General features: G+C 44.3%; 1 protein-coding gene across 4 annotated transcripts in view; it reads right to left on the reverse strand.

Moving 5' to 3' along the window:
- The window catches only part of KCNH1 (potassium voltage-gated channel subfamily H member 1), a 387,096-nt gene that overhangs the window by 99,848 nt on the left and 270,523 nt on the right, over positions 1–16,725 (reverse strand). For all 4 annotated transcript variants that reach the window (XM_086693674.1, XM_086693677.1, XM_086693675.1 and 1 more), the window contains one exon: positions 10,530–10,782. In XM_086693674.1, coding sequence (XP_086549800.1) covers positions 10,530–10,782 — 253 coding nt within the window. The remainder of the gene's footprint in view (positions 1–10,529; positions 10,783–16,725) is intronic.

The raw sequence follows: 16,725 nt of genomic DNA on the forward strand, positions 1-16,725 counted from the left end.
TAGACCTCGTTGCTTCTTTATTTTTTTTTTAATGTTATTTATTTATTTAGAGAGGGAGAGAGAAGAGCATGAGCACGCAGGGTTTTAAGAAGGAGAAAGAGAATCTGCACCACCAGTGAAGAGCCCAATACAGGGCTCGAACCCACAAACCTAGACCTCACTGCTTCTTACCCTCCTATTTCTCCGTGGGTTTTTCTCAGTCTTCCCCCAGCTTTAACTGTCACCTGGATCACGATGGTCCTCATGTTCATACCTCAAGCCTAGGTCTCTCTTCTGAGTCTAGAATCTCACAATGGACTCATTCATTTACTTCAAACCCGCAAATCCCCAAATGGAATTGGTCCCACTCCCAGGTAAGCCTGCCCACCCTCCAGTGTTCCCCATTCAGACAACAAAATTGTCCGAGTCATTCTGGACTTAACCCTTTTGCTCTTCTCCGAATCCAATAAAGGACCAAGCTCTGATAATTTTATCCATCAAATACCTCCTAAATTTGTCTACTTCCTTTCTACTGACATTAAGTCTTCAAGCTACTCTCATCTCTTAGCATTGTCCTTGGTGGTCTTCCTGCCCTCTATCCACAGGATCCAGGATAACCTTTCTAAACACAAATGTCACTCTTCTGCTTTTGAGGCTTTGAAGATGTCATCCCCTCTGCCTCAAAGACTTTCTCTTTAATCCCCTATCCCAAACCCCACCACCACTGCTCCATGTGGTAGAATTCAGTCCCTCATACAAATCTCAGCTCAGATACCATCTCTGCTGGGAAGCTTCCTTGATTTCTCTTGGCCAGGCTGGATTAGATGCCTGTTTTATAAGCTTCCGTAGCATCCTGTTCTTACTCCTATTACAACTCTTGGCATACTATATTATAAAACTACATATTTACTTGTCTGTCTCTGTGATAAGACCATTAGCTCTATCCCAGGTGTATCTGTCTGGTTCACCATTGTATCTTCAATCCCTAGACTACACCTGGCATGTTTATGGAATGAATAAATCAACACATCAGTGAAAAGACAGGTCTGAGTGGAACATGGTAAGGTGGGCCAGGGTGTAAAAGACTCAGACTGTCTTAGGATGGAGGCTTTGAGGAGAAGATTGGTCCCCAGCCTGAGTGCAAGAACCCAGGTGTCCTCGGGTAGCTATATTGTCAGCCCGGCTCAAGAAGGAATTTGTTGACCTGTTCAGAAATAGTCCCGTAATTCACTCTGATCCAGCTTAATGTTAAGCTGAAAAATTTATAGGCAAATTTAAAATGAAGATGTAAAGATAATGAACGTTAGAAATTACTCCATCGTACAAAGGCTCTGCTTAAAGGAATTAAAATTCCACTCAAATGTGGGTCACCAGCCTTCCTTGTAGAGACTATACTAAACATGAGCAAACGATGCTGGCATCTCTGTTTGAACGGGGCTCACTCACCACTGGTTAAATTAAAGCAATGGCTTGGAAACATCATGACACTCTCCTTATATTCTCCACAACTGCAATTAGATAAAATTAAATTAGCTGAACGTCTCTCTATTAAGTAAACAGATCACAAATCTTTCACTGGAGGCAGGTGATAATTTTCCAAGATCACTACAGATAAGAATTGCAAATTGACTTGATTTTTTTTCCCCTTCTTGTTTATAAAAGACTATATGTGCACTGCAGCAGCTGACTGAAATGTACTGAAAAATAGAAAATATTGGCTCTTAAGGCCACCACCTAGAAAACTTTGATGAACATTTTGGTACACTTTCCATCTTCCTTCTGTTTACAAATGCATTTTTATGTAGTTGAGGTTACTGCACATACAGTTACACACTCTGTTTTTCCTCCACTTAACATTATATTTAAGACATTTTGCATGCTGATAAAACTATTTATACCATCATCATAACAACAGCCTTGATTTACCATATTTTTTTAATTTAACCAGTCCCCTCTGTCTGGACACTAAAGTTATAAGAATTTCCTTTAGAAAGATCTATTAACTCTCCTAACTACCAGTGTCTTCAGAGAAGGCAAACCAATTTTTGAAGTTGCTTAAACAAAAACAGAATTAGGAAGTAGGACCTGGTACCCACCCCCACCCTGTCTCAATCAAGTAATGTGTGCATTACCTGACACAAATGTTTTGCATTTCTGAAGTTCTAGATTATTCATACGATAGCTTCTTGCTGGGAGTGTGGATTTAATATAATTGCTTCGGCTGATGGAACAGCTATATGAATATTAATGCTTGGTTGGAGTGTTTAGAGAGACACTTCAGTGTAGCCTCCTCCCCTTGTGCTGAGCATGAGCAAAAGATATTATTATATGGTGTGCGGTTGTAATATTCACCCGGCCCCTACACCAGGTCCCCGGGGTGGTGTGGAGCAATGCACTGCAGAGATGGTAGCACAGGAAGTGGGGGGCCTCCCCCCCATCCCCTCCAGCTCACAAGCATCCCAGGAAGCATCTCCATGAAGGATTTAGCCCCTCCATCTCTAAAATAACGAGGGTTTTACATGAAGCTGCTGTTCTTTTTTAAAATCCTTATTAGATAGCCACTCTGTCTTCAATGTCTAGTCATCCTCCTTTTCAAGAAGCGTTTGGGGGAGGGGTTGAGTAGTACCCACTAGATAAATGTCATTTTTTCTCTGACCGGATCAGTAAATAATGGAAGAAATGCTGTCAAGACTTCTTTCTGAAAAAAAGTTTTATTGCTTCAAATTGCATCCTAATAGCCAAAAGGATATATGGAATAATGCTTTCTCAAGATCTACCTTAAATTAAAAAAAAAAATTTTCCCCAATTTTGAAAGTAGCATATGCTCTTTTAAAGAAGACTTGAAAGAGGGGCACCTAGGTGGTTCGGTTGGTTGAGAGTCCAGCTTTGGCTCAGGTCATGATCTTGCCATTCTGAGTTCAAGCCCCACGTCGGGCTCTGTGCTGACAGCTCAGAGCCTGGAACCTGCTTCGAATTCTGTGTCACCCTCTCTCTCTGCCCCTCCCCGACTCATGCTGTCTCAAAAATGAATGTTAAAAAAAATTTTAAAAATAAGACTTGAAAGACACATACATATATGCATAAAATGAAAATCTCTTATAGCCTCACAGACTAAAGACATCAACTATGACATGTGAGTAGAGATGTTTGTGGGCTTTTATCTACAAATGTTTTCCTCCACATAGCTGAGATCATATTGCATTTAAAAATTATATTTTACTTACTTTGCTTATCATAAAGATTTCTAATACCACTTAAAATTCCTTGTGAACATTTTGAATAGCTACACTCCCATTTCTTTTAAAATGCTCTGCTATACTTGGTCATTTATAAAAATGCTCTCAGGGCACCTGGGTGGCTCAGTCAGTTAAGCATCTGACTTCACCTCGGGTCATGATCTCACAGTTCATAAGTTCGAGCCCCACATCAGGCTCTGTGCTGACAGCTCGGAGCCTGGAGCCTGCTTCGGATTCTGTGTCTCCCTCTCTCTCTGCCCCTCTCCTGTTCACACTCCGTCTCTCTCTCTTCCTCAAAAATAAATAAACATTAAAAAATGCTCTCTTTGGTTTATTTTAGTTTATTTTTCCTGTCTCTTTTGTTTATTTTTCCTATTTCCTATTCCTTCCCCTGAACCCTAAATCTCTGTCTAGAGCCCTGGCTTCTTTTCCTGGTTTCAGACCCACCTTTCTGAATAGCTGTTGAATACTCCAGTTGGTCTTTAAATGGGACAAATCAAAACCAAACACATCACCTTTCTTGTGTCTTCCTCCTGACTTAATCTCCTCTGTTCCGGTGCTTCCTTCTCCCCACTCACTGTCAGAATCCCCTCCCTCACCTCCCTCTGGCTGTTCCCTGCATCCTATTCTATACAACCTTTCAGACTCTTCCTTCCAGAGTGTCTCATCAATCTGTCCTTCCCATCAAAGGTTGCTAGATTTAGCAAATAAAAACACAAGACACCCTGTTAAAGTCTGAATTGCAGATAAATGGATAAATTTTTTAGCATAAGTACATCCCATTCAATGTTTGAGAAATACACAAAAAATTACTCATCTATATAAAATCCAAGTTTGACTGGATGTCTTGTATTTGATTTGGCAACCTTACTTTTGACTCAGTTTCTATTGCCCATACCTTAACATCTCTCATCTCTACTTATAAGCCACAGTCACCCAATGCCCTCCCTATCTCTTTGTCTAGTTCATTAATCTGTACAAATCACAGCTCCAATGGTGTCATACTTTACCTATTGCCTTCAGTTATTCCCCACTGACATTTAGAAATGTCCACTCTGATCTGCCTCTCCAGCCCCATGTCCCACTGCTGCCCCTCAGGGCTCTCAGCTCCCACTCCAATGCTGGTCCTGTGGTTATAAAATATACTCTCCACTTCCTGAGGCCTCAACTCACGCCATTCTTTCCATCTAGAATGTTCTACCTCATATGTCCAAATCCTGACTCCACCTTCACAGAACTATCATCCTAAATTGGGCCCTCCTCCCCTTGAACACAGATCATAAGATGTTTATTCTACCATTTTGGCAGGTCAAAAATAGTTGAACATTGGCAATGTCATATGCTTTAGGCTAATGTAATAAAAGGTCCCTGCCATGTGCTTCCCTGCCTTACTACTTTCTACAATGTCATCCTCTGATCACATTCTACCAAAAACATCAAGCAGTGACTGCCTAAAGCAATGTTTCTCATGGTACAGGTCTTCTAACCATATGCAATGGAACCACCCAGAGGAGAGAGGGCTTGTGAACAATGCAGATTCCAAGACTCCATCCTAGAGCTGGGGAGGGGACAGGGAATCTTCATTGAGCACCAGAGTTCCAGCTGAGTCTTGTGTTCACTAAAGTTGAGAACCACTGGCCACATGTAAATTCTCCTCATTCTACTCTCTTCACACTGGTCCCTGAATATGCCTACATATATCCCCACCTCCAGTGACTCTCTAGACTTATGCTACTCTTCCCACTTCAAGCCACAGCCTACAAACACTCTTACTAGTCCTTTCAAGCCTAGTCAACTCCTGCCTCCTCCATGAATATGTACCTGTGTTACTTACTGTCACTAATCATGCATTTGTCTCCCCAAGTAGAACAGAACATTCAACCAAGACAAGGATTTTCTCTACACCATCCATCTTGCAAAGAGACTAACACCCTGTTATGCTGTGATAGTTGCTAACTAAATAGATGCCAAATTAATAGTCAACCAAGGTCAGTGGACACAAAGAAACTAAGCAAAGATGAGTGTCTTCTAAATTAGGAATCATGAGAAGGGGGTGTTCATTAAAAAAAAAAGATTGCATCATGAAAAAGCATTTACAACTTTATGTGCACATTTAAGGAGAATCTACATGTAAATCCTAGTTCAATAGTGACAGGACCGCAAGTAGCAAGTTAACTCAGAGTGTCTGATGAGCCACGGCCTGTCAATCTTCCCCATGGCTGCTCCCCTTCCTTGGGCAGGCTCTGACCCATCCAGAAGTTGAGAAGAGTTTCTACTAGTTGAGAGCCATGCCTAGATCTATTACTATAAACTCAGTGAAATAAACCCTTCATCTTTCATCCTCCTCTGGCTCTGCTGCCTGTCCATGCAGTGCCAGAACCGATTCCCTCCCACCACCTCCCACAGCCCAGAGGCCATCCCTTCCCTAATATCTCTGGGCTCTGGCTCTTCTCCACATCTCCCTTCTACCACCATACGTAGGCCCTCATCGTTTCTAGCCCAAGTGTCCTAGCTAACTTCCATGCCTCCGTATTTGTGGAACCCAAATCTTTATGGAAACTCTTTCTGAACAATTCAACCCCACAAGATAAAATCCAGACCCTTATTCTGGACCATGGGACCCTTCACATCCCACTCTCTAACTGCCTTTCAGTTCAGTTCAATTCAACTCAACTCAACTCAATTCAATTCAATTCCACAAACAGCCCTTGGTACCTTCCATATGCTGAGCCAAGCTACAGATATGACATCAAAGGATATCAGCTCACAAGAAGGACAAATGAGTAAACATGCAATTGATGCAGTGTGATGGGAATAGGAGAAGCACAGGAGGCCTTGGAGACTTTATCAATTAGTGGTGGAACTCCTGCAGGGAATTAGTGCAGAACCAGGACTATAGCTAAATCTCCAGTTCCAGGGTTCTCTCCCCAACTCAGTGCAGTCTGGCCAAAGAGATTCTGTCTTGCCCAGGAGAATGAAAAACCATCAAACCAAAACAAAAAGAAGAGACACGAGATGATCCATGGTTAAAATACAAATTAAGTATTAAAATGCAAAACCCATAGAAGTTACTGTAGGGACACTAAATCACAGTGAAACAAAATCATTTAAACACTGCATTTTAAGATGGAAACACAGGAAGATGGATCACACTCAAGCAGAGCCCTGATGAAAGTCTATGACTCATCTCCTTTGGTCAAGTAACACGGATCCGAGATAACAACTTCCCTGCAGGTGCTTGGGCATTTCCACCGCTTGGGCTGGGGCAAAATGGTTACCTATACCTTTCTATTCTGATATCTATGAAAAATGAGATGAAAATTACTTTAAAAATATAATGAATAAAATGTACATGTGAAAAGCTTGAATTTATTTCAGAGAATGAAGAAAGTAAATTTGAGAACACATTTATTATTTCCAAGAGAATTCTGAGAGAAGAGTGGGAAGGTGTCCTCTCAAACGTAAGGCAGAGAACATCAGAGGAAAAGGAGATTCTAAGACATTATCCAGTATATTCTCTGCCCACAGGGGACGGCAAGCCTTTCAATCCACAAGAGCTATTGTCTACGTTTGTGTTTTTAAACTGCAGGCTTTGGAGTCAGTTAAGAAAGCAATTCAGTGAGTCATGACGTCAATTTCCTTTTAAATGAAAGAGAATGGAATCTAATAGAAAACACCAGGTTGCAGCTCATGCAGCAAGAGTAAGCACTGAGCTTGATGTATAACTCTGTGTGTGTGTGTGTGTGTGTGTGTGTGTGTGTGTGTGTGTGTGTTCGCTGACGACACAATACACCATTTCATATGGTGAGATGAATCAAGAAAGTCTGACGAACACTCTTCTAGAAAACTCTTCTAGGGTTCTGTATTTAGCACATACTAAACATACTCAGGGATACAGACCCTTTTCCTCATTCTCATGCTAAAATTAAACAGAGAATATTAGAGCTGGAAGGAAGAAACAAATTAACAGCATGCAAATGAGTGAACTGATAACAAGACAGTAGAGACAACTGAATGAGACAGAGGAGCTTTGGGCTTTTTCTAAAGCCTTCCGCTTCATGATAACTAAGGATTCCTGGTTATTTCTTTTCCTTGTGGGAGCACTAGATACGGTACCTGCACAATAATTACTTGTCCAGTGATCCTTTAGAAGTGGTAACACTTATCAAGCAGCGTGACTGTTGCCTTTTCAATAATGTCAGTCTCCTGCATTTATAAAAGCTCCTTGAAGGCTGGGCTAATGTGTGGTCCACTGATAACCCCAATTCTATGACAGTGCCTGGTAAGTAGTAGGTGTTCAATAAATTGTGGTTGGATTGAACTAAAATGCATCCAAAGGCAATCAAGATCTGGTTCTAGTAACCATTTGTCACCTGAACCCCCTTTGCAAGAAAAAATCAAGTTCAGTAAATTGAGCAAAAGATATCCTAATTGGGAAAAAACAACAATAACAACAAAACTCTGAACTTAAGTTTCCAGGGAGCAAATCACTCTTGGCCCAGAGGTCAAGTAAGTTCAAAGGACTTGTCTCATGCCCTTGTATTAGAATAAGAGCCACTTGAAATATTACAGGCTTTTTAGGATGTCAAGCTTGGACCTACTTTTTGGATCTACTCTGGCTCCTGGGGACACAAAGAAGAAGCTTCTTCTAGTCTGGACAGCTTCAGGGCAACAACCACTCTGAATCTGAAGCTGCTGGGTTATTGCAGAGGTCCTGTCCACATTGCTAACTGAAGCAGGCAGGATGTCCAGAGGGCCGGAGACAGAGGGCTGAATTTGGAGAAGCTGTCAACTGACCAAGTAAGTCAACAGTGGAGCAAGGCCTGGTTTGCTTCCCTACAAGAATCCCCAGCTGAGAAGAATTGAGACCCAGCAGGGAAGTAGTCATTTGTCTTCCTCAACCCTCCGGTAGCTCTTGTCTTATCTCCATGCCTCAGTGATCAACCCCAACTCCGAATATGCAGCTGTAGGAGCTCATTAAGGATGCTCTGCTTATGAGGATGCAAGGGGGATGGTGCTGGTCACCAGCATAGACTCCTTGGAAAGGCATATGGTGAGTTCTCACTGAGGGGGATCAGTGAAAGATGACCTTAACTGAAGGATCAATTTAAATTCAAATTCAATTCCAGTTACAACTCAAAGGAGAGCTCACTAGCCACTACTCTTCTTCTCAGCCAGGTGAATATCTCAACAGTGATTTCCAATAGAAAGTCCTCTCTATCCAGGACACAGATGAGTATTAAAAGAAGGGATAAATGGACTCTCCCTGCTGCACTCCCCGAAGCAGTGGCCCTACCCTTTGTGTGTTCTGTTCCTATACGCAATAAAATCTCAGCTTTCTGTGGATGAGGAAGGCAAGGAACAGAATAACCCTGTCTGCAGAGCAGGAATCCAGACCTTTATTTTAGCAAAAAAAACCAGTTACAACTTTCACCCCACACCCGGTCTCTATCCCAGGCTCCCTCTGACCATCTGCCATCTCATGCTGAAGGAATATAAATCATCCTTGGGTTAACCTGAGCAGAATGTAATCAAGAGGGCAAGTTGGCTTGCGGCCAGAGGAGCAAGAGGAAGGCTGCATATCATGTACTCCAAAATCAAGCAGGAACAAAGTTTGAGCCATATATATATATTCTTAGATACTTAGTTTGTATTCTTAGTTTGAATCTCACGTCTAACATCCATGTAACCTAACCTCTCCCTGCCTCAGTTTCCTAAGAAATCATATGTAAAGGATTAAAGATGTCCACAATTCCTAGCAGTACCTGGCAATCTACATAAATTATTGTGAGGATTACAGTATTGCCAAATGGATCAGAGTACAGGTTTTGGGCTCAGAGGGACTTCAGGATGCTGGCTCCATGGACCTCATCCACTGTGAGGCCTTGGGAAAGTTCCCTAACCTCTCTGTGTTTTCACTAGCTCATCTACAAAATGGGGATAATGGGGCGCCTTGGGGGCTCAGTTGGTTAAGCGTCTGATTCTTGATCTCAGCTCAGGTCATGATCTCACAGTTCGTGGGATTGAGTCCCTAGTTTGGCTGTGCACTGACAGAGTGGAGCCTGCTTCGGATTTTCTCTCTCAAATACATAAACATGTTTTAAAAATGAGTATAATAAAATCACTTCGTAGGGTTACCATAAGGCTAAAATGAGAATACATATGTAAAATGCTTGCACAGACTAGATGACAGTAAATGATGGCTATTACTATGATGGCTTGTCCCTTTAGAGAGGTGGACACGTTCCCAGTAAAGAGCTGTTGTGTAGCTACCTCAGGCAATCAGATGAATCCTTCAAAGGCCACTGATGCTCAAAATGCCAAAATACCAACATGTCGCCCTATGACCCCATTCCTCCTCCCACATCCCCTAGTACAGTGGGTGGCACACAGGCTTCCTTGTCACCCAAGTGAGAAATCCCGCAGTCCCCATCCACTCTTCCCTCTCCCCCCACAGCAAACCCACCATCTGTTGATTCTACTTCTTAAATGAGTCAACTCCATTTGCTTCTCTGCACGTGCCCTCCACTACGTCAGTTCAGGGCCCCATCAACCTGCCCCTGGATAGCATGTCTCCAACCTCATCTCGCTGCCCCAGCCATCCCCCTTCAGTCACTCCCCAAGCAGCAATGACAGCCATCTTTCTACAGTTCAAATACAACTGTGCCTCTCTCCTGCTTTAAACCCCTTCGCTGGCTCCCTGAAATAAAGCCCAAGTCCCTTAACGTGGCTTCCAGAGCCTGCCATGATCTGCCCAGGGCTTAGCTCCCTCCTGGCCTCATCTCTCCCTGTGGCCCTTCTTGTTTTGTGTGCTCCAGCCATGCTGAAGGGGAAACATTGGCAATTCTACAAATGAATCATGCTCTCTCTCAACAGGGATGCTCTCTCTCTCTCAATACAGCATGAGTTTTCCCCTCTGCTTAGGACACTCCTTTGTCCCTTCTCCTCTCCAGTCTTTAGGTTTCAGCTTAGGTATCATTTCTTCCAGAAAGTCTTACTGACACTGGAACACTGAGTTGGATACCTCTTGCACTGTATGCAGGTATCTGCTCATTTGTGCATCTCCTCTAGTAGCCTGGGAGCCCCTTGAAGACAAAACCCATTTTTGTCATTGAAATACTCCAAGTGCCTAAGACAGCAGCTGGCACAAAACAGGCACTGAAATATTTGTTTGTAGGATAGACGCTAGCAACTGACCTTGCTCTGAGGAGCAATCTCTACCTGGTTGAAGGTAGCAGTGGCACTGAGCTTTCCGGTAGCTTAAGCCCACCCTGGGCACCAGAGGTATATGTCCAGCAAAAGCAACACACTTACCTAGAATAGCCACCACCTCATCATCCTGGATCACCTCCAGGGAGCCGGAGACCACGAAGCAGAGGCTGTCAACACTCTCTCCTGCATGGTAGATAAGGTCCCCTGGGGCGCAGTGCACTGTCTGAAACTCCATGGCCAGTGCCCGCAGGCAGCCATCACTGGCCAATCGGAAAGCTGGGTGCTCTTTGAACACCTTGCGATTCAGGTGCACGCAGATGTCAGCTCTCATGTCCTTGGGGCAGATCTGCAGAACCTGGCCGGGCACAGGAACAAACAAAGTCAGGGTCTTCACTGTGGTCTCCATCCCTTTGCCCCTCAGGACTCCAGGGGCGGAAGTAACCCCCACCGGGCTAGACTGCCCTCTTCAATGCACTGGTGGACAGGACAGCCACAGTCCCTATGCTCATGGAGCTTACATTCTTGTGGGAGAGATAAGCAGTGACCACAAAAATCCATGCTAAATGCTCAGAAGAAGGGCTGGAGAGTCAGGGCTAGGAGTACATGGGACTCTCTCTCTCTCTCTCTCTCTTTTTTTTTTTTAAATTTAATTTTATTTATTTTAATTTTATTTAAAAACGTTTTTTAATGTTTATTTATTTTTGAGAGAGAGAGACAGAGTGTGAGTGGGAGAGGGGCAGAGAGAGAGGGAGAAACAGAATCCAAAGCAGGCTCCAGGCTCCGAGCTGTCAGCACAGAGCCTAACACAGGGCTCAAACTCATAGACCGCGAGATCATGACCTGAGCCGAAGTCAGATACTTAACTGACTGAGCCACCCAGGCACCCCTATATGGGACTCTTTAGATCCATATTTAGGGAAGGCTTCTCTGAGGAGGGGGCATTTAAGCTGGTACCTGCAACATATGTCAGAGGGAACCATGGGAAAGAGAACATTTCAGCAGAAAGGCAAAGGCTGTGAGGGGACCCAAGCAATAACCGATGTGAAAGATGTGAAAATATGAAAGGGGGGCAACTGGTAGGAGATGAGATTTCAGGAGAATGCCAAGTGTGCGTGAAGAGACTTTAGATTATGAAAAGCCTTTGATTTCATTCTGAGTGTGATGGGGACACAGTGGAGGATTATTATGACACGCGGGGGAGTGACAAGATGGAACTATATTTTCAGATGGAGATAGAGGGCCCTGACCAAGGGGTGGCAAGGATGGAGTTATGGAATTGAGTTAGGCCACTGCTGCAAGCATCCTGGTGAGAAGTGAGGAGACCCGAACTGGGGTGCTAGCTGGGAAGCCAGTGAGCAGTGGTCTAATTCAGAATGTATTTTTTTTTTAAGTTTTTTTTAACATTTATTTTTGAGACAGAGAGAGATAGAGCATGAACAGGGGAGGGGCAGAGAGAGAGGGAGACACAGAATCTGAAACAGGCTCCAGGCTCTGAGCAGTCAGCACAGAGCCCGACGCAGGGCTCGAACTCACAGACCACGAGATCATGACCTGAGCCAAAGTCGGAGGCTTAACCGACCGAGCCACCCAGGCGCCCCCAGAATGTATTTTGGAGACAGAACTGACACTACTGATGGACTGAATATGGGTGTGGCTTAGAGAAATAAAGTAATGATCAGTGAGCACTTAATGTGTGCCAGGCATTGCTAAGTGCTTTAAAGTCACTCATTCGTTTCATACTTATTTATTGAGCACTTATTATATGCCAAGAATCATTCTAGGCTCTGAGGATGTAGTGGTGTACAATACAGACAAAAATCCTTGCCCTTGTGTAACTTACCACCTGGTGAGAAGAGACAAATAATAACCAAATAAGTAAAATCCAGCAACGATGTTACATTTTTAAGTGTTACATGCACTTAGTGGCTAATTTAATCCTCACATAACCCTATGATGTGAGTGCAAGTATTATATCATCATACAGACAAGGAAACTGAGGCACAGGGGAGATAAATAATCTCCCCAAAGTTACGTAGTTGGAAAATGGCAGAGCTGGGCTCTCTAACTAGGTAGGCTGAGTCCACAGCCTAGTTTAGATACTAACCACTCCTTATATCGCATAGCTGCCCAAACTAAATGCACTTGTAATTTGACTCTTAGCATCTATAAAGTCAAGACAAAAGGGGAACTATAAGAGGTCATATGGGTCTTCTCTTTCGAGAAAGGAAAAATTTTCAGCCTTTTCTAGGGGGAGAAATAGTTCCCTGGACCAAATTTTGTAAGTAACCACTGCATGGCCCCTTACATAGCAAGCATTAAGTAACACAATAGGAGGCCTTCAAATGGACTTTTCCAGAAAAATTTAGGAGTGTTCTTTTTTTTTTTTTTTTTGTCTTTAGGAGTCTTCTTAAAATAATCCTTTCTCCCATCCTAGCCTAGTGAACAAAGCTGGGGGCATAAAATCAAACACGCTCAGTGAAGACATTCCCTTGGGGTACCTGCACCCCTCCCCGCTTCCCTGCTTTCTCTGCACCCATGTGCCTCTGTGGCTGGCGCTCCTCTTGGAATCTGGAAATTTCTCAGCCTCCTTCAAAACTCTGTCCAAGTCTCACCATGCCCATGACAATTTTGCTCATACCCCATCCTGTCAGGTGCCCCTGCACTCTGCATGGAAGTGAGGCAGTGGACAGAGGAGGTCAAACAGTTGAAATCCCAGCTCCTTCCCCTCCAAGTGACCTAACTGCTCTACCCTTCAGTTTCTCCCATAAAATGCATATTGGCTTGTGAGGATGAAATGAAATTACGTCTACTGGTACATTTCCCCAGGGATAGTGCAGGACCCAGGAAGGGACTCCATACATGCTCTGTGCACCTCTTCCTTCTTGCTGTTGGGTGGCTGGATGCTGAGAAAGTAAGCAGGATCTCTGAGACAGGGACAGAGCACAGACTGAGGCAGAGGAAAATTCAGACTGCCAAGGCTTAGAATGAACGCTTACTAAGTATTTCCCTCCTTGAGGCTCATTAAAAACAAGACTCCTGTTAAATGCAGATTTAATTTGGATCCTCTTTTCCCCAAGCAGAACACCAGGGAGTGAAGAACACTTGCATGTCATGTCAAAACTGTGCTCAGGAGTTCAAAGCCAAGATTTATTCTCCAGGTGACTTCACCTGTAAATATTTGGTTTCCCCTGGGCTGGGCTTTGCTGGCAGAGGCTGCAAGTGAAAGAGGCCTTGGAATGGAGACAATGTTTTATTCATGAGGACTGCTCCCGGAGCCACTGGAAAGCACATGTGAGGAGGAGAGGGAGCCCAGGAGTAGAGAAATCCGGACAGTCATGACCATCAGATATCTCCATCATTCTTCTGTTGCTTCTACACTGGGCAGGTTAGAGGGGTCCTAAATACTCCTCTCTGAGCTGAATGCTTCTCAGCTGGAGACCCCTTCCTGGGCACCTTCCTTTCTGTTTGGTCCTTAGGACACACCACCCCTGCTGGTTCCTGAGGGTCTCAAAGGCCAATGGGAAATGTCGCCACGGAGGTTCATGGGACCTCCCCAGGCTGGACAGGACAGATACATGGTTGAGAGAACAGACTTTAAGGTCAGGCAGACCTGGATTCAATTCCTGACTTTAACATTTACTATTTGTGTGAACTTGAAGCAATACTTAGCTTCTTTTCCCAAGTCTTCATTTTTGAACATGAGTAAGGAATTCTGAAGATTCCATGAGCTGGTGTGTGGAAAGTCCCGGTACAATGCCTGACACACACAAGTGCTCAGTGCATGTGAGCTCACGTTTCTGATTTTGTTACCACAGCAGAGCAACAGGTCAGCCTGAGAGAGCCTCTGAAGTCCAGAAGGTCATAGCCAAAGGGGCCTTAGAGGTTGGCCTTAGTATTAAAAGGCATCTAGTTTCATGTGTTACAGACATGGAAACTGAAGCTCAGAGGGACAGGCGACATGTTCACGGTCACCAGCTAATTACTGATCAAACTAGAGGAGCCCAGCACTGCCACCCTCCCACCCCCTACCCCCACATACCCCTAGACTTCTGTGGTCATCACTGACCATTCTGACTCAGGATGGAGGGGAGGGGAACCAGGGACAGGCTTGGGACCACAAGACTGGACCCCTCCCCAACAGTCGTCCACCAAAAGCCCTCACCAGGAAGAGGGGGTACCCAGGCCAGACTGGGCTCTGCAGTGAGTTGCCACAGTATTCCCTCTTCACCTAGAGCAGGACCTGCTGCAAATCCCAAAGCCTGCCAGGAAAGGGAGATGGCAGGGAGGGGCAGGGCAAATGCTGACTAGGCGCCATCTCCCATGGGTAGCCACCCAGCCCAGCCCTGCAGTTGGGTGGGGAAGGGCTTCTTTCCAGACAACCAGATTTACAAAGCCATCCTGGCCCCTGGGAAAGGAGCCCCAGGGCTGAGAGATCAAAGTTCCTTTCTGCTCCATCAGCTGCCAGGCACCCACAGAACCTACGTGCCTCGTTGAATGAGGCAAAAACAACAGGCGCAGTTAGGGCAGGTGGTTGGCAAAGCCAGAGACTAAGACCCGCCCAGCTGATTCTCTGCCTAGGTGAGAAATGAGGGCAACTCCATCTGGACTCATCTTCTTATCCTTCTTCCCTCCAGTACAGTTTTAAATTAAAAAAAAAAAAAAAAAGTAATAGTAGGAAAAGCTTCCAAGTCAGACAAAAATTGGATTCAAATTCTGACTTTGCCATTGTTAACTCTACGACCAGAGGCAGTTAACAAGACTAATTGGGCCTCTGTGTCCTTATCTCTTGGGTAGAAATAACAGTAGGTCCCTCCCAGAGTTGCTGTAGAGCATAACTGACGCATGAATGCAGGGCCAGGCACATGGAAACCGTGGTAAATACTTGTTTGTTTGTTTTTTTAATGTTTATTTATTTTTGAGAGAGAGACAGACAGACAGAGCATGAGTGGGGGAGGGGCAGAGAGAGAGGGAGACAGAATCTGAAGCAGGCTCCAGGCTCTGAGCTGTCAGCACAGAGCCTGATGCAGGGCTCGAACTCACAAGCTGTGAGATCGTGACCTGAGCTGAAGTTGGACACTCAAGTGACTGAGCCACCCAGGCACCCCTCTTTTTTTTTTTTCTTAAAGGCAGGATTCCCTCCCAGCACAGAGCCCAACATGGGGCTTAAACTCATGACCCTGAGATCAAGGCCTGACCTGAGATCAAAAGTCGGATGCTTAGTCATCCGACTTAGGCTCAGGTTATGATCTCATGGTTCGTAGGTTTGAGCCCCACGTCAGGCTCTGTGCTGCCAGCTGAGAGCCTGGAGCCTGCTTCAGATTCTGTCTCCCTCTCTCTCTGCCCCTCCCCTGCTGATGCCCTGTCTCTCAAAAATGAATAAATGTTAAAAAAGATAATAAAAACAAACAAACAAAAAGAGTCAAATGCTTAACTAACTGAACTACCCGGGCGCCCCATTAAGTATCTGTTCTTAATGTGTGTTCAAGGCATGGTAGCTGGTGCTATGGTGGTATGCTTATTATATTGCTGTTGTGATTATAGCAGATCTTCAACAAAACCGAACGATCATTCCTTTTAAGTTGGAATCCGTTCAATTGAGTTCAAGGTTTCCTTTCAAACGGTCAACTCTCAACTAACTATTCTAACGGAGGAAGAGCAGGAGAAAGGATAGCTGATCCAAAGCCAGTTGAATTTGGCTTTGAATGTGTTATATTTCTGCAACAGCATTATATTTCTGTTTTTCTTATTCTAACAATGAAAGGAATCAGAATTCCCCAAGCCCTTAGAGATTGGCAGTAAAAAGAGAAGTGTGGTTGAAAACACTGAGAAGCAGAGAAAAATGGACATAGGATTACATTTTTGCTTATAGAAAATATACACAGGAGATAATTCCTAAATGAATAGAAACCCACCGTACCTTTTCTGTATTCTTCCCAGCCACCAAATTTTCTTCACTTTATTGAAATACATCTAGAATCATGCAACTCGTAGAGAAAAATAGGGATTTACTGCTGTGTCCATTTTCCAGATAGGAAAACAGATACCTTAGCCTTAGAGAGATGTCCGATGTTCTGCACAAGCCAACGACGACTAAGGCACAAGCCCACGACGACTAAGGCGCAAGCCCTTCCTAAGTATTCCCCAGACTCATCTGATGAATAGGATCACCTGGGCACTGGTTAAAGATGCAGATTTCTCCTCAAACCTTCACCTCCACCAAATTCTGATTTCATACATCTGGGATAGAGGCTGGGAATCTGTTTTTAATGACCACGAATCACAGGATTCTCATCAGAGC

This window comes from Puma concolor, chromosome E4 (assembly GCF_028749965.1).
Source record: "Puma concolor isolate L17-30 chromosome E4, mPumCon1.1.hap2, whole genome shotgun sequence".
Taxonomy (NCBI): domain Eukaryota; kingdom Metazoa; phylum Chordata; class Mammalia; order Carnivora; family Felidae; genus Puma; species Puma concolor.